Raw genomic sequence first — 26,374 nt, 5'->3', positions numbered from 1 at the left:
AGTTGCTAATTTTTTCTTAAGTACAAATTTCAAACTCTATTTATTGCTTATTATTGGAGCACTCCCCAATTTTCCAAGGGCGTAATTTTTGTGAGTAATGCTTTTTAACATTTTAGTGATTCACTTAAACAGTAAAATATAAACTTCAAATAAATTGGTCTCTTGGAGCAGTGAATATTGTTTATAACTATAATTACCTATGTATTTATTTTCCTATTAATGTAGTTTGTCATAACACAGGTAATAGGTATATATAATATTTTATACTGGAAATGTTTATTATATACCTAACTAACACAATCAAAAGTATAGGATACGCGTAATATAATAATAATTTTTACAACACGATTTTTTTTTTATTCTAGTGAAATAAATAAATGAACAAACACTAGGTAGTTATTAATTAAGTACCTCCTATTAACTTAAAAGTATTATTTAACACATTTAAAATTTTAAAAACAAATAACGAAGTAGTGAACAAATTCAGTATTTCACGAAATGGGAGGTTGGTACTTTATATTGTCCAGTATTACGTGAATTGAACCGCTTGGCTCTGGCGTAGCGGAGTGTAATATTATAATGAACATAAATAACTATTATCACTTAAAAAATATAAATTATTTAAATTTAAAACCATCTCATAATTAATACAACTATAGTCTATAACCATTAACCCGTCTATAAAATATGAACATCGTAACAGAATTATAATATTGACTGTATAATGTATGTAAGGGAATTATAAAAATTAAAACAAAAACAAAATTTTCCGATCAGGAAATCGGAAATCGAGATTCACCTACAGCCGCATATTATACAGTAGGATAATTCACCAAACATACTCAGCCCTTTTTTCTTCAATAATGCAGATATTTAAATTCTGAGTTTCGGAAATCTTAAGTATACTCAAAAATCATATTTGGAAAATAGAACTTTGTTTTGCCACAAGAGACTCCTTAAGCTAGAAAATATCGGTTTATTTAAAAATTCCAAAAATCAGAACTTGAAATTTATTATTGAGTGTGCTTGGTGAATCACCCCATATATTATATTATAGTACAATATTGTGTTGTATAACATAACGCGATGATGAATTTTATTCAATGTTATTCCTGTAACCGTGGTACTCAAATCTTATCGCTCTGGTCCTCGGTCGTGCTATCCGCTTTCGCCACGTCGCACTCCTGTACCTGATCATTGCTCACACTGGTGCCATTATCCTCGTCCTCACTGTTCAACGTGATATCACGGATTGACGGTCTGGGCCCTCGTCGCCACTGTTCGTTGCTGGGCTTGGCCTTGGTCAGCAGCTTGGGGCCTGACAGTGAGACGATGATAGCACCCGCTGGGGCGGTCAACAGGATGGAGATAATGCACACCATCACGATCGTCCGGGAGTATCCGATGTGTTCATCATTTTTGTTGTTGGAAGCAACCTCCAGTACGGCCGGCCCTAGAGCGGCCTAATAACGATACCACGAGAATTTTTTGAGAAAAATAAGAGATGGTGAATTATAGTGGGTGCGATTGAATAATTAAACTCGATAACGACAAGATAACCAGTGAATAAAAATATAGTTGATACAATACTATGGTTTGAGGATGTTTTTACTTCTTTTCAAATGAAATTTGTTTTAATAATTAAAATGAAATCACCTTTGCGCTGTCAGCAATAATTTATTTAGTTTTTTAATTGCAAATCTCTTAATTTGGTGGGCTAATATTAGATCAACACTATACTGTATAAAATTATAAAAATAAAATAAAGTCATTATTTACTTGAACAGATGCTTTGGCCATCCACGACAACGCAATAAACAGTTTTTCTTTAAAATTCAGAGAGCTCCCGGAAGCTACTATGATCGTTATAAAAATCCGTGTCTGAAACGAATAATTAAATGCAATGAATTATTTATTAGGCCCGATTTCGTATATTGTGAATAATATAGAATAAAAAAAAAAAATAATAGTATTATTGTTATTTATTACATTGAATGGCAAGATAAAAACTCATGTGTCACATTCAATTTTAATTTTTGAATATAATTTAGGTATTAATATTGGTTGCAACAACCAATATAAATACATGGTCGACTGTCACTTTTATTTTTACGTACCACAAAAGCGATGGCGACACACATAACAGTTGCCGTTACGAATTTCAGGTCAAGTTCTTTGAGTACAATTTGTGTGCCTGTCAATCCAAACAGTATTGGTTCGCAAATCATCCAAAATATTTCAAAAGCTGTTGCCACTGGGTTCTAGCATAAAATCAATCGACAATATTATCACGTTAAATATTTTATGAGTAATGAGTATGATAATGATGTAAGATGTAACTCGCTTAACTTATAAAAATCTCAAACAGATAATTTGCATGTCACCAATATTAAGTCATTAAAGTAACTACCTACTTGACATTATATGTTTGAAGCAATTGAACAATTTAAGTTTAGTTATTTCGGGCTATTAGTTTTTGTAAACATAGATACGTGAAAAACATGACCTAAGTACGTACTACGTCGAGTACTTGACTAAAATTACCCGTGTGTAACTTTGATTTATAAAAAAAAGTTTATGTTACAAAAATTTTACATAAAATAATGGTAAATTTGTGAAATGTTTAAAAAACATTCATACTTCATACATTATACATTTAATGTACGTAATCTATACATATAGACTTACAATGAACGATACATTAACATTTTTTAAAACATTAAGAAACTTTTTCTGTTTCATAGTTCTTGAGTGATTTGGATATTGGATGCATTCAATTTGAATTCAAAGCTAAATCATTACATATTATGAAAAAAAATTCTAATCAAGGTAGCGTCAGCTTTCATGCTTAAGGACTTTTTTTATGCAATATTATAGCTTAGTTGACATATGCCATATATATGCATTCGATAAATACAATTTGTCCTTATGTTTATCATATCTAATATTGAACTTTATTCGACTATATTGTGAATTAATAATAGTTCTATAGTTATATAATACTGAAGTGATTTAATCAATAATTTTGTCAATGTACTGTGTTGGTTGTGCCAAATAACTGGAAATTAATTTTAAATTGTTTGTTTGACGGAAAAAACTTCATGCTGTCAACTTTTATAAATAACATAATATTTATAGTAGACGAATAAAAAAAATATTTAAAAAATGTTATGTGTATTTTGGACGATAAAGAGGGAAATTATAATGTATTATTACAAAATTGTTTATAATTTACAAACATTATATTTTAATGTGCATTTATGCACTACCATTAAACCATTCACTATGAAGATACAGAGTGGCAGTATAGACATACTTGTAAAAATTACACAGCATCGTATGTGTTTATTGGCTTTTATTGTTATACTGTGTAAATATTTCAACTTTTTAATAAAATGGTAGATAAATCTGTATACTTGTTGTTGATTGAAGTGATTCAATATTTTTATATTGTAAATGTGATATTAATAACATAACTGCATGTAAGTGAATAGTTACTTCGGTTAGTACTCAAAAACCCATTTAAATTAGTAAATTCATTTTTTCATATTATTGATATTTTAAAATTGCTGTAAGAACAACTTTAAAAGTACACATAATTGTACAACTTATTTTAAAATAATCTGATAATAGCAATAATTAGGTATAGGTACCCTTTTACCTATCTAGTAGGAAGAGCACTTGACTTTTAAAGTTTATACTATGTCGATAATAATCAATTAATTTGTAATTATTAATAATAATGCTTTTCTATTTTTTGTTTAATATTCTAAAAAGGTAACTCCATATTTCCTATACATTATCAATACAATAACATACCTTGTGCTTTGTTACTAGAAATAATTTTACCATTATCTTCATTATTATAATTGTACTAAACCATTACCCAATTGTTATATTATATTGTTTTAAAAAAACATTAACTTTTAAATGTATGTCATTTCAAAACTATTATTTGTACTTAACCATTAACATACATCTTCAATATTCCACCCTTGTTTAGTCCAAAAATAAATTGAAGTGAACGATGAGATGATCACTGCTAATGGACCTGCGCCTTCTAAACTTGTACGTTCAAAACCCAATACAGCTAATAATCCACCTCCAGATAACATTAAAATTCGAAGTGGCACCACGTAAGGCTATATAAACAAAACAATAATCACAAACGATAAATTAATTCGTCAAGGAAAAACTTAACTTAAAACTCATGTATTATTAATAATAATATGATAAATTATTAAATTATTAAAATAATATTATTGATTGATTGATTCAAAACAAAACATAGTGTACATTATTAAAGTATTATAAAAATACTCCCTACCGTATATTATTTTTAACAACTATAACATTTCTTACAAAATAAGTAAGTACAGGGGCGCCATTTGGGGGGGAGCAGGGTATACTTTGGCTCCCCTATTATTTTCTGTGTCTTATTGGCCTGGATTAAAATTTAGAATGCGCCGACGGCCGTCCCGAGCCCTAATTCTCCTGCTCTCGCACTCAATCGTGCACGACGGTCGCCGATCAAAACTTTCAATAAGTCTAAGTATAAGTATAAGTATTTTTGTATAAGCATACACCGATTGGCGATTTCAAATAAATTGTATGTAAACATGTATATTATAGTGGTGCCAATTGGAACTGGCTGTATATTATGGTTCACAAAGGACTGACGGCACTGTACGCACGTCCCACACCGGTGGTTGTTGGTGGGGGTATACGGTCGACGGACGACTGACGGATTAGTGATTAGTAATCACTGATTACTGGAAAATACATTCTTAAAATAGATCGAAAATGAAATGAAAGCTTATTGATATTAATGATACCGATTTAAGATTGAACAGTGAAGAGTGAAGTTTTCACATGTTAACGTAATTTACGTAAAAACGTAAAGTGTTGTTATTTAGTTATCGACTATTTAATTGTTTTTTTAATTTTGTCATCATGAATGTTGAAAATGAAAATAAGAGAAAAGGCGGAGCTGCTCGTTTGCGCGACAAAAACAAAAAAAAAAATGATTGAAATATCATCCAAATGCTACAATATAGAGCAAATTTTTACAAAAAATAAGCAGTCAACAATTATAGTAAGACCAGTAAGTATATTTTTAAATTTCATTAAAAAAGTAGTCGATGAAAAAGTGTGTTTTTACTTGCTGGTAATTACAAACAAATAACAATTGTATTAGCAGTTGTAATATATTTATCATGTTAATTAGTATTTATAATAATTTTTAATATACTAATTTATAGATTGCCAACGTTCCTGTTATTTTACCAACCACAGATAATACAGTTTTAGAATCAAATAACAACTATTTCAATGAAGAATGTTTACATTTACAAAATTTTTTAAATCATTACAAATATTTTAAAATTAATGTATTAAAAATTCCATCTGAATTTACTTCTGCAAAATCGTTGCTTCAACAAAAAAATATTGTTCAACCAGATTTAAATTCAATTATTGATACACTCAAAAAACTACCAGCAGCATTTTCAGAAACATTGAAGATACTTCAAATTATAAACACTCTTCCAGTGAGTACTGCATCAAATGAAAGGTTTTTTTCTTCACTCAAAAGAGTAAAATCTTATCTAAGATCTTCAATGGGTGACGAGCGTTTGAGTGACTAATTGGTCATAGCGGTAGAAAAAGAAGATGCTAACAAAATAGATTTAGATGAGGCAGTAGATAGATTTTCGAAACTAAAAAGTAGAAGGTATAAGCTAGAATAGTATAATTAATTTAAAAAACTTATGAATACTGTACGTCTGTAACTGTATGGAATATTGTATTATTATTAAATTATTTATTATATTAAGTAAATAAATATAATTTATTCATTTTATTTGGAATAAATTGCATTGATTAAATGTAGATACCTATACCTGTACGGCTGTACATATGTACCAAAAGGCAAACAAATTATTAATGAATAATTTGAATTCATTAAAATATATTCTTCAATAGCCTAACCTAAATGATATTAAACGATATCTGCATTTACTATTTTTAAAAATGTGGCCTGACAAAAAAAAAAAATTGGCCTGCTTAAATGTTGGCACCCCTATTATAAAACTCAAATGGCGCCCCTGAGTAAGTATCTAACAAGTTCTATCCTAGATCCTAGTCACTTGTCCCTAACATATATACATGTCTTAATATCTTATATTTACATTAATATAAGTAATTACATTTAAATACTTCAGAGTTAGAAATATTACAAGAACAAAATCATTTAAAATTAATTATACTCCATTTATAGTTTCTAGAGCTCTAGAACTTAACGGATATAAATAAAATTTGATGTATTTTTAATAATTTATTTTTTAATACTTACATCAGTTCGTTCTGGAACGTATTTAACAATAAAACCCCAAACTAAACCGTACAATATCCCAACTGCTATTGATACTGGACTTAACAATAAATCATAAGTAATTGAATCTGAAATACATAAATATTTATTAGGTAATACTGCAATAGCATATAAAAATAACGATAAAAAAACATAAGAACTGTTTTGTTTTTGCATAAAAATATAATTTTAAATAGCAAAACATAAATTATGAGTTTACTTTAAATAGCACGGAATGTGGAACTATAAACAAAATAGGTTCAGATATACAGTATACACATACGACATAACATTAGCAATGGCTTGATTAAATTTAACATTCAAATGATAATATTTTACGTTTTCACTACAAAAATATGTATAAAAATTACACGGTTATAAAATATGACCTAAGAAATATTATCCAAGTAGGTACCCGCAGCAAAAAAATTATTATATTTTATTTAACTATATTATAATTCAAATTTGGCGCCTACTTGCATTAAAGAAAAATATTGCAGTTAATTTAGTTTATTACTATGTTTATTACAAACATTTTATAGGCGTACGTACTTGTTCCAAAAAGCATGCTGGTGCCCACTCCAAAAGCTATGACGGATGCGGCGTCATCAATCCCAGCGACTGCTATGATCAACGTCGGGATCCCTTTGGCCACACCGTAACCCTTCGTCCTCAGACGAAATAGGCAAGGGACTACTACAGCCGGAGCCACGGCGGCGATGATCGATCTACGACAGTGGGTAGGTGCCAAAAGTCGTGTTACAATATAGGTATTACGATTGGTATACGATTACTGTGTTATTACATCGAAATCGTTAGGTATGCATAGAACAGAAATATTTAGTCGAATAATAACTCATTATAATATTATACGATACTCACCCGCAAAGTATAGCGAACGACCATGGTAAACTCAAAAAATAGTGAACCGTCACGGCGATTACGGCTGCTTCGGTACACCACGGGACGAGAGCAAGGAACAACACTCTACAGTATAGTTTTTTCAACGCTACTGGGTCCAAGTCCAATCCCGCCCTCGTGAATATTACCACTAAAGCTATTTTTCTGAAAAAAATGCCAACTTTCAATGTACACGTATGGTTATTTATTTAAATGATGGTTAAGTATAATTTATCAAGGAATACGTAAGACTTATAGATTCAACGGTGAGATTGGGTGGCGAACAAAAAAAAATCATCACAATCCAACAGATATTGATGTAATTGGCTCACAAGTCTTTGTGGAGGGGAAGGAGGTGGCTTGAGTCCAACCGTAATACTAAACAAGTGTGCCCGCGGGAACTCCGCTCTTCGATACCCCATATAGCCATATTATTAAATACATTCAACATTACACAAATAACTGATCCTGATACGTATTCTTCTGTCGACGGTAAGGACATTAAACTGTACCCTGTGTGAACTTAATATGCCGGTGTACGCGTTGCGACTTGCTGGTTATATTGCCCATCGTTTGGCAGTTGATAAATCGCATATTCTAGTACCTATCTAAAATAAACCATTGATACCGTATTGGTACCGTACCTACACACACACGGGGACAATATAAAGTAAAATTGATAAAATGTTTTTTTTTCAAACGATCATCCCCTAACCGCTAACTTATAAATGTACTATCATTATATTAATGAACTATAATTATATTTAGAAATAGTACAAACAATCATCTCCTTAAATCTTAACGTTTTGCAGTAGGTAAAAGAAGTTTGTATTACATGATAATTTTTATACTGAAAAACTTATTAACGAATACTTGTTTTGAAGTAAAAACCTTTACGATGGGATTTAGTAATGATTAATAAGTATAAAATAATATGTAACTTCATTTTTTTTTAGTATGTACAACCTTTTTTCTTAGTAATTTGGTTCGAAGTAATATTGTACTTAAACTTTTTGGCATGTTTCAAATAATTTTGTGAAATGTTATTACCCATTACATTTCATTACTAACTCATCGCCCATAACAGCAACAACAACAAATCAATGTAGAGAGATTCGCGGATCCAAACCTGAGTCAATTTTGACTGAAACGTTCTTTTAGACTATTACCTCAAAATGGAAACGAATTCCGCATAGTGGCCTTCTATGTGGATGAGACCGACGTTCTTGTAGACGATCCCGACCAGAAGCATTCCAACAAGTGCGGGCAAGGTGAGCATGCGGAACACCCATCCACCTAGATACGCAAACACCACTAGCACGGCGATGTTGAACAGCTGCCCACCCGGCTTGGCGTCCGCACCCATCACGGCCAGCACCACACCCCAGAACAGCGTGACAGTGACGAGTAGTGCAAGGATCCGGGCCACGTGCCGAAACGAAGGGCAGTATGGATGTGGGCACGTCTTCGACCAGCACCCCGGCTCCCATCCGGGTCCTACTTCCTTCTGACGGCATTTCAGACAGAATATATACCACCAGGAGCTGAAACGACAACGTGACCATTATACCATATCATACCACGTGATTACAATGGGTTGCACGTCATCGAGAGACTTAATAAAGTACAAAGGTGACTTCACGCTCCGCAATGATTGCCGACAAAAAAATCCTTTTGAAATATAATAAAATAATTACATTATTTTATGATGATTTTTTTATGTGGTGAAAAAACATTGGAAAAATTGAAAAATGATGTGGTATAGCTAAATTGCCTATCCAAAACGCCGTGCGCCGAATAGTTGTAATATTGCAATATTTAAAAAAAAATATTAAGTGTATAAAATAAAGGGAAAAAAAGGTAACGTAGAAGCTTGTTTGCTTTCGTTAGAGCTAGTGCATATCAGTATACATGTGTATCAATTTTCACAAAATATTTTTTCAATAAATGACAGTAACTTATCTATTAAAAATAAAATATATGGCAATCAAACTATGAACGTTAGGTACAATATAATGATACATTTATGTGCATATTTTAAGAACATATGATCATCTCTCTATTGTCAAAAGTAATATTAATGTTTTATTATACTCAAAATCAATTCTAAACATAAATATAAAGGCGGTACAATAATATAGAACATAAATCCATAATATTATCATCCATCGTGCTAACGATTCGCAGACAATTCATCCCCGTCGAAAAAATCAGTCCACAGACATTTTTTCCGGCTCAATTATTAATATAGGACCAAACGTCCTCTTGTATTTTAAATTACTAAATTTGTATAGCTATTTTTTTTTTAATTTAAAATTTCAATCCTTTGTATATAACGGAAATGTCAGTATAATTTATGTTGATAAAATATTATAAAATATAATACTACCTACAATATAATTTCCACCAGTAAAATTTAATTTTTAAATAATATAAATAAACTATATGGTTAAATAACGTATAATAACTCACGGGTTAGTAATACAAATTATTACATAACTGTATCTACAAATTTTATAGATTTATAGATGTATATATTATGTATTAAATTAAATAAATGTTTTATCATATATTATACAACTATTATATTATACATGTCAATAGTAAAAATATTGATGGTTGAAATGTACAATTTAAATTAAAATTCCAGAGTCCTCTACTAAATGTGAAACTGTAAAAATATCTTTTCTTGTTAAAACTTGAAACTTATCAAAAAATATTTTTGGAAAACAGTTTTAGACTCTCTATCACTTTATATAAATTTATACTCTATAGATCAAATTAAAGCATTTTATTAATTAAAAAAATTGAGATCAAACACCTTAATATTGATGATGTGATTAATACATTTGCATGCACGCATTAATACCCAAATTATTTTAAAATATATAATTAAAAATAAATATGATTGAATGTCTAATAAATTTGTAATATTAATAAAAAATATTAAGTGGTAGCTATTCAATCACCAAACCAAACCAGGTTTTCAACCTTACTTCAAATACAATTCGATTCTGTCATAGTCAAAGGTCATATGATGTAAACATGAATTTGTAAAGACATTGTAATTATTACTAGAATGAATAAACGTAGATTATAGAAATTTTCACCAATATTAGCATTTTCTAGACATGACTTTATACCTAAGTTTTGTTACAAAGTTAAATAAGTCTATATACTATCACATATAAACATAAGTTCAAATAGTTCAAAAGTAAATATGAATTATTAATAGATACATGATACATTTAATAACGTTTGAATCTTTGTATTATCGACTACCTATACCTAAACTTGGATAGTATAAAATATAAATATAATATTATTTAGTAATATATATTTTTAGATATGGAAAAATATATCTACACACAACTTATAATAGTTACTTTACATAGATTCTAATCATTTTACTGTCATCTCATACTATCTGAATTCATATTTACTTTTTTTTTATGTGATATTGTGCAATTTGCAGTGATTATCTTATGTGATTAATATAATTATATGCCTTTGATAGAAAGATTGGTTAGTGAATAATGGTAAAAAAAAGTTATCTTATCTGAACTTCCAGGTCTTCGATATAATACTTGAAACAGAGTTTAAGTTTAAACTTGAATCTACTTATTTTTTTGATGACTACCTTGTCACGTCGGCTCACAACTATGATTACTTACTAATAAATACATATTATGCATGTTACGGGTAAAGTTGAACATCTGGCAATGTACACATTGCCCAGGCATTCTAACTACTGCCAAATTTTGATGGACAATGTAGGCAAAATTACACTAATTGCCTAGGCCACCTATATAAAATTGAGCAGTTTAGCTCGATTTCAGAGGTTATTTTGGGTAATATCTGTAAGAATTTTTAGGATAAGTTCATTTATTTTGTTTTTAATTTAAGGTATATAACATGTCTCCCAATATAAACTATCAAAAAAAATCACATACACCTGGGTATTTTTTGTATACACACCAATTATATAGAACAACTATAAATACATTTAATTTAAGAAATAAAAAAAAAAATAAAAAACTTAATAATAGACACAAAAAATCATATAAATATTTTAACACGGAACATATGGCAAAACCACTGGATAAACTAAAAAAACAAACTACGAGAAATAAAACAAAATATAAATCCCTGGTCACGAACAAAAACAACCAAAAAAACAGAATAATAATAACCCGACTAAGAATCGCGCGGTCACACCCTCCTCACTCATAGACACCTTATGAACAACCAAATACCAACGGAATGCCCCTAGTGCGGAACGACCCTCACTGTTAAACACTTGCTGACCGAGTGTAGATCCAACGAGGAAGAACGATAAAGCATAACATACCATTGAACCTGTACGAGATTATCGGTCCCGACTGCCTACCGGAAAACATCATATCGTTCCTCAAGGCATTAAAATAAGATAAAAGCATATAATAATTAAATAGAATAAGTCACTAATTTTGTATAAACTGTTCTTTTTTTTTTATCTCTCCTATTCTAAGTATATATTTATAAGTATATAATTGTATAAAACTCATAAGCTAATGGCCTATGGTGCCGAAGCTGTAACGAACAATACAAATAAAAAAAATAAAAAACTGTTTTACTAGGTGAATTTTAAACTACATCCTTGTAGGAACAGCTTTGATAACAATTTAACAATAGGTACCCACTCTTATACAGCTCATATTCAGTCCTCAAATCACAAGTACCAATCATGTAATCACAAATCATTACCTACCTATAATATGTACTTAAATATAAAATAATTAAATAAAATATAGGTGGGCACCATAAATTAAAAGAAAATTAATAACTAGCTTATTTTTGTAGTATGTGCCTAACTGAATGTACCAGATAGTGTTTTATTTATTAGCCATTTCTGCTAAAAACAAACATAAATATACCTACCTATTAAATTTTATTTTAATAATCGTATGAACATAAAATATTTAATTATATAGTCATTTCTTTAGAGATGCTATTTAAATGTGGCATTTCTCAGTTAAAATCAGCTAAATAAGAAAAAATATTATTGACCAATATTATGTTAACATTAAAAAAAATTTTTTTTGATTGCCATAAAAAATCGATATTCCTCCTCAGTTCTGTGGATGGAAAATGTGTATTATTATACTATTGATATCTTATATTATAATTTTAAGATATATTTTAGGTTCATTTTTAGGTCTAAAATGACTAGCTATTCCCATGTACTATATTTTAATATAATACATTATATAACTTTTTATATTTTATTATTATTAAAACGAGTTTATTAGAATTTCGTCGTAATAATGATATAAAAAATAATTTGCTAAAATGTATATTATACTATAAGCATTTAACAAAAACGTTTGTACCTACAAGTATAATGGTGTTTTATTTATCATAAAATTGTCATTAATATATTATAATGTAACTATTACAGGATTAATTCATTAATTTATAAACGCAATGCAAATGACGGCTAGGACGTTTCATTTCATTTTCAAAATAAATATGTGTTTATATCAGTTAGCTAGAACTATAATATCAGATAATTAATGAGGACTCAACGCTTTTCGTATAATTCATTAATTATAATTTTAATATAATATTGTTATAATAACCATATCGTGTATACGTCTACAAGTATACTCATTAGTCATTACACGAAATGTAGGTAGGTACCTATATTATATAGGGTGCATCTTATACGTTTTTGTACTAATGGTTTTTTTAATGATTATCATATAGACTGATAAAATAAAATAACCAAATAAATTTAAAAAATAATGTGATCTTTATTTTTTTTTTTTTTTGAACTGAGGACCTATTTGTACCAATTGATAGTTTTAATCAAAATAATTGTAATAAGTACTCGAAAACATAAAATGTAGCTATCCCAAAAGTTAATACATTTTTACTTTTTTGCGAGTGTGCTTCATTAGATTTTTAATTAATATTTATATAAATATGTGATGAGTTATATTAAATTATTATTAAATATATAAATATAAATATATATTTAGATTATATTTTTATTTAATAATTAATTTTAGTGAACTATAATTATGATTCAAAACGTATAAAGATTTTCAGAAAAAAAGTTACAATCAGGATCTATTAAAAATAGTTGTGAACATTAAAACAATTAAGTTGAATTTTTTGTTGGCACCTGAGTACATAAAAAATGTCAACTATCATTAAAAATAAAGAACCAAATACATTTAATTAATTTCAATTCCATTTTATCGATATGTCAGTTGGTAATCATCAAAACTCCATGTGTACAACGACTTAAAACATTAATATGATCAAAATACTATGATTTATCCTATAAATTAGATATTTAATATGCTAACACTGAACATAGGTAGGTATATATTATTTTGAAGCTAATAATTACTTAAAATCTTGATTGCGAAGATTCGTATTTTTACCCACACAGAAAATTGCATTAAAATTACTGCAATTTTTCTTTCTCGCACATATATCTAATAAGAAATGATTAATAATCATCAATAATTAAAATAATATTTAAACCAAAAACTAAGTGTCAAACAAAACAAAAATCCAAAAATATTTTGGTAAGCTCATAGAAATTAAAAGAAGTACTTATTTACTACTATGTAATGTAATATTATATTATATTATAAGTACAAAATTAAATTTCAAAAACTTTCTATGATAAAAATAAAATTGTAGGTAAAATTCAATTTTGTACGAAATAATAAAATTATATTTATATAAAATATTGTATTATATATTATACTATACATTTATATTTCTCTAAATTTCAAAATATTATACATCTACGTCTTGTACAAATTATAAGTTACATTTTACAAGTTTAAAAAACAAAATACCTTTGTATGCTAATACAGTTATACTCTTCATTAAAATGTCACTGTTGAATGTTTATTATTTGTAGGTACTCGGACATAAGAAAATATGTGGAATAAAATGCAGAAGATTACTTTTTTTCTCTGTCGTTCGTGCCGAAATTGAATTTGTAGACTTCGTCGCTGGATTGTTTTACATTAATAGCAGATATGTATTCCGAACTATGTTTAGGGGAATTCATTTAAAAAAACAATCTTATTTTATTTAATTATAAAAGTAAACAAATAGAATTATTAAACGTATCTTTGTAATAATAGCATTAAACTAAAAAGCAGCGTTAGTGTAATAATATACTATACGAACTGAAAAACGGGTGTAACACTGTTTTGCGTCAAACGCACACATTACTCATACCGTGTGTAAGTGTAATAAACCAATCATTTCATATTTTTTTTTATTCCAGTCAACTGACTTTATTTTTGTAGTATTTTTTTTTCTAAATAAATTATACAACAAAACACCTGTTTGTTTTATTGAAATTGCCTCGTGTAGAGCGAAAAAATAACAAATGGGTGTTTGTAATTATCATAAAATATTACCTGTTTCTTGTCATGAACGCACTACTGTTACAGTCTAACACATTTTTGGCATTCGTTTAGTGAATTTTTCGTTTTCACATTATTATTACTACCGTATCTGAGTAAATTTTCTATTTTAGCAGTTTTTAGTGTTAAGCATTTAACTAACTCTAATTAAACGATATAGGCATATAGCTTCATGAATAATCGATACACTACAAATGTAAAACCACTGCACGTTTAAATAACAACTATTAAAAATAACATATTATTCGTCATAAACCATATAATACATATTATATCGACGAATAATAGAAACATTCTCACTTGAAATAAGTCATAAACCATTATACTGTTGGTTTAGAACTGATAAATATAAATAATGCCTATGATGTATAGTGTATACATATTAAACATTACCAGACTTCAGAATAGAACACATTGATTTTAACACTATAGGTAGTTCAAAATAGAAAGGTTCTTTTTAGATCACTAGGTAGGTACCTATATTAAATAAAAAAATGTGTTCATTGTGTTGATTTAGAACCTATTATAGTTTTTGGTGTCTTTAGCCGGGGAGTCAATTAATAATTATCTAACAACCGTCATATTAGCTTTATTTAGTTAAAATAACTGAGTCAGTTCCAGCTTAAACTAAAAATTTACGAGTTACTTCATCCTAAATATAATAGTTTATGATTTATCAAATATTGCTGTATATTTATGAATTCATTATGTACATAAGTAGGTACAGCATAAGTCGTAACATTAAGGTGCTCACTCAGACTTAGTTTTAGCCTTTTTCGATCTTCGAGGTGGATAGAACATTATTTCATCAATATGTTTGTATAATAGTAAATTATCACTTGTTCACATCACTTTCCCGAATTCTGGTATTACATTTATATATATATATATATATTAGATAATAGATAGCGGGCCACATAGTAGGTACCTCTCAGTTTTTTTTTTTTTTTTTATTGATCCTGAGCCCGGCAACTGTGGCCATTAGCACTCTCAGTTTTTATTTAAACACATATTAGTAACAACTCATATTTTGTTTACATAAATTATTTAGTTAAATTTTTGTCAGTGGATTTTTTTTCTGCAAATAGGTACACTATAGGTGTACAAATCTACGTTATGTACACAATACAAGTTATATAATATAATGTTTGCGCTGTAGAATTATAATTTATAATTGTAAAAAAGGGGGAAAGTAGGTAACCGTTTAGATGTACAGTATGTGTTGAGTATACCTCGTCATTAAATAACTGTAATGTATGTGGTAACTGATAAATTTGAATTCATTGTATACGGAAAAACGATTCTGAACGAAAACAATCTATCAACATATATTACTAAGTATATTTTATGATATAAATAAACTGTATTTGAAACGTTGAATTTGAAAATGGCATTGTGTACTCATAAGTCATAAGTCATAATATAATAATATAAATTCAAAGTTTCAAGAACCCACGAATAAAATTGTTAAATACAACAAACTAACCAAAATCTTTTGATGAAAACCGTTAACTATCGTCGAAATATCCAATTTTGTCAAAATTTGTAAATACTTTAAATATCTTTAGAAAATTAGAAGAAAAATAATGCATCTGCATTTTTGATCTAGGTATTGCTGTATTAATCATAATAGGTATTACAAATAAAATTGTATAAATGTACACATTTATAGCTACAAGTCTACTAAATAGTTAGAAATTATTCATGATTTTGTCAAAATTTAAACTCCAAATACTTATAAAAAAAATGGAGATAATTAGTATTTAAAATTTGATTTAGGAAAAACTTCGTACAACATTTTCAAACTTATAAACTTAAGCTTGTCAAAAAATTCAAGTCTTTAAATATCAAAAAAAAAAAAGAGCTAAATTATTCGTCTATTCATGTCTAGAAAATATTTTTATAAATATTTAGTGAAAATGTCAAGTTTCTAAGGTTACTTATTTTTGAATTACAAACAAAAACCAAATTAATTTTGTCGAAAATTGGTGTTGTGGACATTTTTTTTACCGATTATCATAATAAGAAATATCAGACACTTTTTCACTTTTGACTTCCACAAGTACCTCTATACCAGATCTAATTTCCTACTAGAAACCATGCTCAGAATAGAGCTCATAATATTTTTATGCTAATACTCCTATAGCTGACGCAGGATACAAAAAACACACATCACTGTAATTGCTACGCTCAGAATCTAAAACAACTATAAATATTATATTATTATATTGTTATAGTCAATTATATGACCGAGTATTCAATTTGTAAAGGTAGGTACTATTACTTTATATTATACAATGCAATATTTTGTAATTAAAACATTTCATACATATTTAGGTATAAGTAATTTTCATTTTAAATGGTTGACCTAGTTTTGAAATATATTATAGGTAGGTAACTAAACTATTTGTAGTAAAGTTTTTAGTAGCCATAACTCATAAATGCATAACCAATACCAATACATGCATCTAGCTACTGTATTTTTAACACAAGCTTAACTTTAAAAAAAACCAAAAATTTTAAATTTTTATATCAGCCATGTCGACTTAAAAATATATCTTATATAGTTGTATACTTACAGCTCTATACTTGCTGTCGGCTCGTTACTATTTTGAAATGTTAATGATTTTCTATTTTCACTGATTATAGAGATAAATCCTGCAATATTAAAATCATAAATGAATAAGATACTCATCACTACAGTTAAAAAATAATATTTATGTATGCACAATAGAGTTATTTAATTCTTAAAAGTAATGAAAGTGCAACTATATCTATAATCCTGATTTGGACATTTGAAAAATTTGTATTCAAAATATGTCGCATATAAAATTATGATTTTAAACATAAAATAGCATTTCAAAAATATTGTTTTAAAGTAATTTCAATTGTCAAATTGTAGTTAGTGACGAATTTCGGGAGTTATCCTAGTTCCATATTACAGTAAGTCGCTTACGTTATAGTAACTTACTGAGTGATGAGGTACATACGAAACCTATTATTTTGACAAAATTCATAAGCATCACGAAAATTGACTCTTGATACTTATTACAATGGCAGTTAAAAAATATTAAAAATACATTGGAATGATTTTTTTTTATAAGCATTTAAAGTTCAAATTTATAAAATTGAAAATTGAAAATGATTTTGTAGTTAAAAATGTATAAAATGTTCAATTTTTATAGCTAAGGATTGAAAATTTAAGACAAGATTCTACATAAGCAGTTTTTTCAGTAACTAAGAAATCAAAAAAATTTATGAATAAATTTGTTATTTTTTACAGACATTTTAAGTTCAAATTTGGACAAAATTGTATATTAACACAAAGAATAACGTTTATCATTTTATTGTAATTCGGTTCCAAAACAGCCCAATTTCACATAGGTATATTTAATATTTTTCTAGCATCATTGATAATTTAAAAATTATACTAATTGAACCATATTAATAATAAGTAATAACGATATAAGTATCCAAACCGACATACCGTCTCCGCTCAGAATCGTTTTTCGTATACAATGATTTGATATCATTAAATTCAAATTTAAAACCTTCCATTACAGCGACCTTCTAGACGTCCCTAGTGTACAGCAGAACAACATCCACTTACCGTTTCTAATATTACTGAGAGTATTAACGTCTCTTACTAATTAAATGTTATGTTTCTATCAAACACGTGTATTTTGGTTATTTAATAATAAATTATGACATTATTTTGAGATAAAAAATATGAGTTATAATGTATTTAGTATTTTTTTATTTAAATTAAAATTTATATCATTTCCAAGTACAAAAAAATTCACAATTTTTAAAATTTGATCACTTTTCATATTTTTACCATCATTGTTGAAAAAAAAAAATGAAAATTTAAAGCTCAAAATGAAAAAAAAATGTTTAAAATCGCAAAATGTTTAGAAAAGTGTTAATTTAAATATTTGATAGACTTTTCATGTATCGCGATTATTCATTTTTAAATTACAATAAAATAAAAATTATCAATTTTGTCTAGAAAGTTTCGTATTTAAAATGGCTGTTCCGGTGTCGAGACAAAAGCTTTCGGCACACTTAAAATCGTCCCGTTTTTTTAAATATCTCCCATTTTTATACCAATAAAAAATAATGAAAGAAAATTACAACCGCAGTAGGTATAAACGCCAAGCATGCATTAACTTTTACAAGTGGTTTTATAGATAGATACCTATATTCATATCATTATTCATTACATGTACTGTGCAATTCATTCCAATAATGATACAATACCTAGGTATTCTGAAAAAAAGGATTTTAATTTGTCATAAAGTCTACTCGAAATCGACTTCCTATGTAATTATTTTTATTTCTCTAATGGCGACAACCAAGAATAAGTATATTGAAATAAATAGTTACTTATAATAACTTTCAATTCTTTCAAAAAGTTGATGACATAAAAATTAATTTCACATTATATTTTCAAATATGCTGTTTCAGCAATCTTTATTGCATCGATTGATCGGTAAGCCAGGACTATTAAGAATATTAAAAATTCCTATACATATTCCTTGTTTAGTGTGTAGTATAGACTTATAGACAACAGCCAGACAATTATACCACTTTTCACCCGCTGTAGGTGTTTAGAAGCAAGGTTTTCTTTATTAAATGACGATTTAAACTTAACAGCCCGACAAAAATACTCGCTCTGAGAATAATATTCGATTTAAATTACCTATTCAATATAAATAGTCTTAAATTTATCGTCTTTTTTTCTAGGTTATGGTCGGTGGTAGTACCAGACTTTTTTTCTGTGGTCTTTGGGGGAATAAACATATTTTCTCATACAAAAATAACATTAAAAAAATATAAATATTATAGTATAGATTGTTAAAAATTAATTACCTACCTTATTATTATTACCTTCTGAATAACTAGATTACATACCATAATTTAAGAAAGATGATGAAAATGTTATAATCATTTTAATTGGTTTTCGGTCTGTACATTTACAATTGAGGCACAGGCAAGGTAAAACAAAATGTAGATTGATCAATAGTGTAGCACTTATTTCACTATAACACTATTTATCGTGGAAATCAATGACGCCGTCATTTATTGAAATCGTGTTGTATAGTCAATGGCTATTATAATGTAGTCATTGTGTGTTATAAATACGCTCTATATACAGATCTATAAACATTGGGTATTATAAATATTTACCTTGCTGGTTATGGTGGGATTGCTGCAGGTCGTCGTCGTGCGCGCCGCAGCTGTAAGGGAGCTTGGTCAGCTCGACGACCACCCCGGTCTCATCCGGCCGTGGATTGTTGCCAAGTGGATCGACGCTTTTGCAAGGACCGTTCACTTGGTACGAGTCGGACCGCCATCGCAAATTCGTCGCCGCTGGAGGAGTCTGAAGATTACGCGGTTGTATCGCCGACCGCGGTGACGACGGGTCGACGACGACACTTCCGTGTCTCCGGATGTACACGCCGGCCATTTAAATATACACGAATGTAATGAATAGATAGCTGCAATGTGAGACGACGAGAATAAGCGGAAATATAGCAGCAGACTTACGCAGCCACCGGAATCGGAACGGCAGTTGTACCTATGAAAGGTAACGACCGACGAGTATTTCGGAGACGGTTTTTTTGGTTTTTCGACACCGATTCTGCAACAATGACAGCGATTCGACTTGATATTGGATCCGGCTGTCGCACGGTTCGCAAAATATTACCATAATCGGTGTATGAGTAAATACCTATAGTTAAAATACACAGACCAATAACATGCTGAGTTTTTATACATAATATATTATTATGTAACGAAGCTCAAGTATTACATTATATAAGAATATAAGAATTGAAATTATTAGACTATACTTACCGTCGGTCGTAATGAGCATACCAACAGGGTGATCAATTCAACTGTCCGTGTTCATTTTCTAAGTCAATTGAATATTTTTGTGTGAAATTTGAAGTATGTATAACACTATCCATGCATCTTTCCAAAAAAAATATAATATTAGTTTCCTAATTATTAGAATCAAAATCATCTTCTACAAACAAGATTTAGAGTTGTTGATCCACTAGTCACAACTATTGTGAAGGACCTCTTTTTATTTTTCTTCACTCAGATAAAAATGCTTATTATTAAAACTATTTTATAAATATAATAACATAATATATTACAACATTCGATATTTTGACAAAAAACGTTTTAGGAGAGTATAATGAATATATAAATGTAGGTTGGAATTAATAATTTAAAAAAAAATAATAATAATAAGCTGGCTTAGCATTGTAAATAGATCACCCTGTATACCTAGGTATATACAGGCGTGACGGCCGAATGAATTAACACGCTTAAAAATGTGTGACAGTAAAATATATGTCTTAATTCCGATTTGTTTGAGTACAATGCCTACCAAAATCAGTTACTGTTGAATGCCAATATCTATATAGTAGCTTTTTTCATGAAAAACATATTGCATCTTTAAAATAATTTGTATTCCATATTATATACAATAATTATTACAACTACCTATATTGTCTATTTTTAAAACTGTACCTTTTATAACCACCTAATTGTAATCTTGGTCAAAAGTAAAATTACAATTCAGACTATAATATATTGTATTACTCGACCTCACAATTGCAGTCAAACCTGCCAATATATGACAATAAATTAATGTATAAAAACCTTCATTGAAGCTAACAGGAGAATCAAAAATGGCACGAATTATAGAAATCCTTTAGAAATACTTTCTAACAATAACTGTATAATATTTAATACCATTATTATTTTAAAAAAATTAACATTATTTTTATAATTTTGTATTATTTTTTCTCTCCATCTAGTTGTATTTTATAGACTATTAAATGTAAAAATGCAAAAATGTTTACTTATAGTAACATATCACCAATTCAACAAAAGTGTTTAAGATTAATAACATGGCTTTCAAAATAAAAAAAATTTAACGATGTTAAAGTGTAACGAATTGAATTAAGGCCTAAGCCATAAATCTTGTGCCTTAAATCATAAAAAAATATTTATTTGTATTTATTAATGTTACTCAAATTTTTCAATAAAACTTGAAATTGTTATTATAATTTATTTAACTACGCCCACATGTGTTGTCTATGTCTTAAAAATGTAAGACATGTATTTAAGATAATTTTTAAATTGTAATATTTTACTTGAATACCTACCAATAATTTCTTTAAAATGTCAAATATTGTAGAAAGCTATGAGAAAGTATGATTAATGTTGTTAACTTTAAGTCTAATAACAGGTCAATTGGCTCTGTTATTAAAGGTTACTTATTAAACAAAATTGGAACTTATATATCGTATGTTTGTAACTTTTCAAGAAAACAACGCAATATGTGGTTGTGACGTCCTCTTAAAATTCTAATTACCAGATCGATACTTTTACCCATTATCCATCAACTAAACACACTTTCCTGTTGTTCCTAAATATTACTTTTTACACTTCTATAACGAACTTAATCAGTACTTATAAGAACATAATAAGCTGTAGGTACCGAAAGTGTAAACATCCTATAGTTTAGACATGACGTTTAAGCTAAACGACTTATAGGTTCGCATAATATGAATACATTGTACAATATAAACAATATGAGAATCGAAAAACATAGGTAAATACCTACTGATGATTAAAATTTATAAATATAATCTTATTAAAATAATTTTTAATCATGTTCATTTGGGCTGTGTATAGATAGATAAATGCCATAACTTATTTATCTACCTAAATAAAACCACTATTTAATGACGTGGCGTGCTCAAAATGGTCATTGAAATTGCACTCATATGACCTACGATAATATCTGAACACGCTCAAATGTCCCACTCCTCAAATTCTGGAAAGCACCCGTGCCTAATAGGTACACTACTCTAATTTTTCTAATGATTAATATAAAAAAATGTTCAACCTGATTTTCAATTGCAGTATTAATATTACAAATTACAATGAAATACAATGTACAGGTCATAAGTACATAACTAATGGTATTACAAATTAAAACTATTACTATTCTTACCTACAAAACTATTTATTCCATCCATTTTTTAGAGTACCTAGTTTTAATGATTTTATGTTTAATTAATTATAATGAGTTTAATGTTTAAAATAATTATATTACATAATTTTATAAAAATTGTAAATTATAATACCACATAAATAAGTAGTATACTCATAAAATACATTTTAAATAAATGAAATGTACTAATATTTAACTATTTAATATATTTATGATAAATTTAAAAAAAATGAAATTTATATTAAGTAGGCATATTGCATAGGAAGTACATGAAATATAATTTAAGCTTAGTATCTCTCGGCAAATTATGCAAAACATACATCTATATGACTATATCAGAAAATTAAATAAGAGTATTAATCAATTTTGTGCTATTTACACATATTTATTTAAATAATATTGGATACAACATTTTCGTGAACCTACAAAAACGAACGCCGGGCTGGACACTTAAGTCATAATTTTCAGAAAACTTTCAGTATTATTATATATATTTAATGTAATTTTGTTTTTAACAATATACGATTTTTTAAGTACGGGCTTGGGGGGGCCTTGGCCCCAATCCCCCTTCTCCTGGAGCCACCCTTGATTATAGGTATATACCTATATATGTATACTATATACGAATTGCAATCTCACGTTTCATATAACAATTATTAGACCTTAAAATTTAAGGTTCGGTTATAATTTAAGGCTTAAATTCATTGCTAAATGCTAATTTTGTACAATCGGCTCACAGCGAGAGTCACTGTCACTTCATTCACGTTGAAAAAAATTAAATTGTTTGGAATTAAATGGATATTTAATTTGGATATGAATAACTATTGTCAGTGGTGTGGCGTAGCCACGTAGGGGGTAATGGAGACGCAGCCGCCTCTCGGTTTTTTTAGGATTAATCTTATAATATAGTTTTAAAATTGTCAGAGAGAGGCAATTTCCCACACCCCATAAATGTCATGTTTTTTTATAGTACAGTTTTTAAGAGAGAGATAAGAACCTAGTGTTCAATGTTCAATAATAGGTCATGGGCTCGTAGGTGGGTGGTCATCGAAAAATATACTCGCCTCTGAAAATTCTAAAGTTCGCCACGCCACTGACTATTGTTTTTTTTTGTTTTAGTTTGCAAAAACTCAATTTCCACTTTTTTATAAAGGTAACAAAATTAGTAATTTTAAGTAACTCAAAATATAATCTTGTTTATTTAATTTTCCATGGATCAATTATATTGTGTTGTAATAATGATAATATATTACAATATTATACATATGAAGTTATATTAATAGTATATTGTATACCTATATATGCATTATGCACATTTATAAAAGTTTTCTGAAAAAAAACCCTATTCCAAGTCTTGTAACAAATGTATAAACATTGATAATACATAACCATGTGAAATGTTGGCACACAAATTTAGAACTTGAGATGCTGGAATGATGGACCCAATAAAAATATGTAATATATATTATTTTGATACATTAGGTACTTAAAATGTTTGATTTTTCAATTTTTCAATTTCTTATCTTTATTTTTTTATTTAGTATACTACCTATATAATTGTATATTTGTATACACAACTGTCACAGCTTATAATATATTACAATAAATACTAATCATTACCTATTAATTTTTATTTAGCATATTTGTACCAATAATTTTTCGACAATATAGGTAGAATATATTTTATGTTTGCTTAAGTTTTAATAAGCCCCTAACATGGCATGTACTGCTGAAAATATCAAAAGTAAAAAACTAAACACCCTTCCAAGATAGCTTCTACAAACATTTGATTATGTTTTAAAAATATTTAAATGTATTACATCTACTACGAAATTATAATATTTTATGCGCACTCACCTAGCTGTTCATGACCTGTAGTATACGAAAAAAAATAGGTAAATCAAATTTAATTTGCAAATATCCAACAATAATATAATACAATTATAATACTTAAAACTTTTAGCTATGATGGACCTATTGCGAATAACGCATCAGGCCTACTTAGTATGAAACTATAAACACAGATTTAAAAATAGATACCCATAAAAAAATATGGAGATTTACAAAATGTATTCTTGAATGTATTATTCAAAAATTAAATGCTGATAAATAATATATTATAATATTCTACTTCTTTCAGATTTGTATCTCGATATTTCCATGAAACGTGTGCAATATTCTTTTAATACGCATATTATATAGTATTGTTGGTGCATTGTTCATTGAATATAATAGGTATATCAGGTTCTATAATAATATACTATACAAAATATTCTTTAAATATTAAAAGAAAACTTATTTTTACAAAACGTTTAGTATTATTGTATTCATTGTAGTATTGTCATCGTTATATTCACAAGTAACTCCAAATAAGTAATTTATAGTAGTTTAGCAATATATAGTGTATTGGGTACATACCTGAGCATGTAGTTACGTCTATTTACAGTTGAAATTATTAGTAAGTACAGAAACGTATATTATATTTCCAATTAATTGCTAGATATTATTGATTACGTTTTATCACTGTGGGTAAGTTATTTTCACACAATTTTATATTTTAAACGTAATGAAATGGACAGAATTATAGGTTTTAAAAAAATTAGTGCTTTTTTTGAAACACGTTTTCAGGTGCTGTAAAATTAATTTCACTTCTGTAGATTAAGAATTGTACACAATAATATTTTGTGTAAGTGGAAAATAATTTTTAATGAAAAATCGGTGAAGAAAATAAGAAAGCCAAAACTTTGTATACGTATTAGGTATTAAAATTATTATAAAAATTCGATAATATTTAGATATTTAGTGTATACCTACTATATAGGTACTTACCAGAGAATGCAGAGTCAACTTAAGTGTTATATAGATGGATATGTGAATTATTCAAAATTACATTTTCAATAAAACAGTAATATTTAAATCTAATTTTACATAATAAATAATTTCAGGCATCTATAAACTTGCTAAAATCTATATAATAAAATACATTTCAAAAATTAGGTACCTACTTATACTTTAATACCTATTGTGTTTATGCATTAAGTATAAATTATATAGGTAGATAGGTAAACGTTTTTACTTTTTCATAAATGTGTTTAATACAAATATTAAACAACTACTGTTTCAAAAATTGATTCTATTCGGTTATCGATATACTTCAAGCCTCAAGGGCTGCTATAACCTGCGTACGATTTACATTCATAAATGAATATAGGCATATTATATATTTATACCTAGGTAGTAGGTACGTAATGTGTGTAGGTGTAGTTCCTTCCTATTTAAAACAATTTGTTACAGACATTATCATTGGAAATGTCCACATATTATGTAACTATTTTGTTATTGTCAAAATCAAAACCAAATTCTTGATTTATAATAAAAAGTAAAAATGAATTCCTACATATTTAGTAAAATAGTAAGTACGATATAATAAAATAAAATAAAACAATTTATTAAAACGAATTGTAGCTGATTTTCAGTCCACGGGGAGAGCAACATATAGCTGGATCACTATAATGCATGGCCTGTTATCCATGAACACTAAGCTACTAGGTCAAACCGCTGTTGACGTCCCCTTCTCACCACTCCCTCATTTAAAGTTAACCATCGCCGATCTGGAACACTCCA

The 26,374-nt window shown here is 28.1% G+C and overlaps 1 protein-coding gene across 2 annotated transcripts; it reads right to left on the bottom strand.

Moving 5' to 3' along the window:
* Positions 1 to 715: 715 nt before the first annotated feature.
* Positions 716 to 24,723, bottom strand: LOC111041545 (sodium/hydrogen exchanger 9B1). 2 transcript variants are annotated; one of them, XM_022325840.1, is made up of 13 exons: positions 24,608 to 24,723; positions 20,572 to 20,688; positions 20,294 to 20,446; positions 19,903 to 20,213; positions 17,292 to 17,370; positions 8,440 to 8,814; positions 7,253 to 7,435; positions 6,923 to 7,098; positions 6,353 to 6,459; positions 3,978 to 4,142; positions 2,118 to 2,261; positions 1,780 to 1,881; positions 716 to 1,463 (listed from the first exon to the last, which is right to left on the bottom strand). In XM_022325840.1, the coding sequence occupies exons 4-13, from the start codon at positions 20,180 to 20,182 to the stop codon at positions 1,128 to 1,130; spliced, it is 1,947 nt and encodes a 648-aa protein (XP_022181532.1). In that variant the 5' UTR covers positions 20,183 to 20,213; positions 20,294 to 20,446; positions 20,572 to 20,688; positions 24,608 to 24,723; the 3' UTR covers positions 716 to 1,127. The 2 variants fall into 2 exon arrangements, with proteins under 2 accessions (XP_022181532.1, XP_022181533.1); XM_022325841.1 differs by lacking the exons at positions 17,292 to 17,370; positions 19,903 to 20,213; positions 20,294 to 20,446; positions 20,572 to 20,688; positions 24,608 to 24,723 and adding an exon at positions 14,242 to 14,546.
* Positions 24,724 to 26,374: the final 1,651 nt, after the last annotated feature.

Source organism: Myzus persicae, unplaced genomic scaffold (genome assembly GCF_001856785.1).
Source record: "Myzus persicae strain clone G006 unplaced genomic scaffold, MPER_G0061.0, whole genome shotgun sequence".
Taxonomy (NCBI): Eukaryota; Metazoa; Arthropoda; class Insecta; order Hemiptera; family Aphididae; genus Myzus; species Myzus persicae.
Note: the sequence above shows the minus strand (reverse complement) of the source record. Positions and strands in the feature narration are given on the sequence as shown.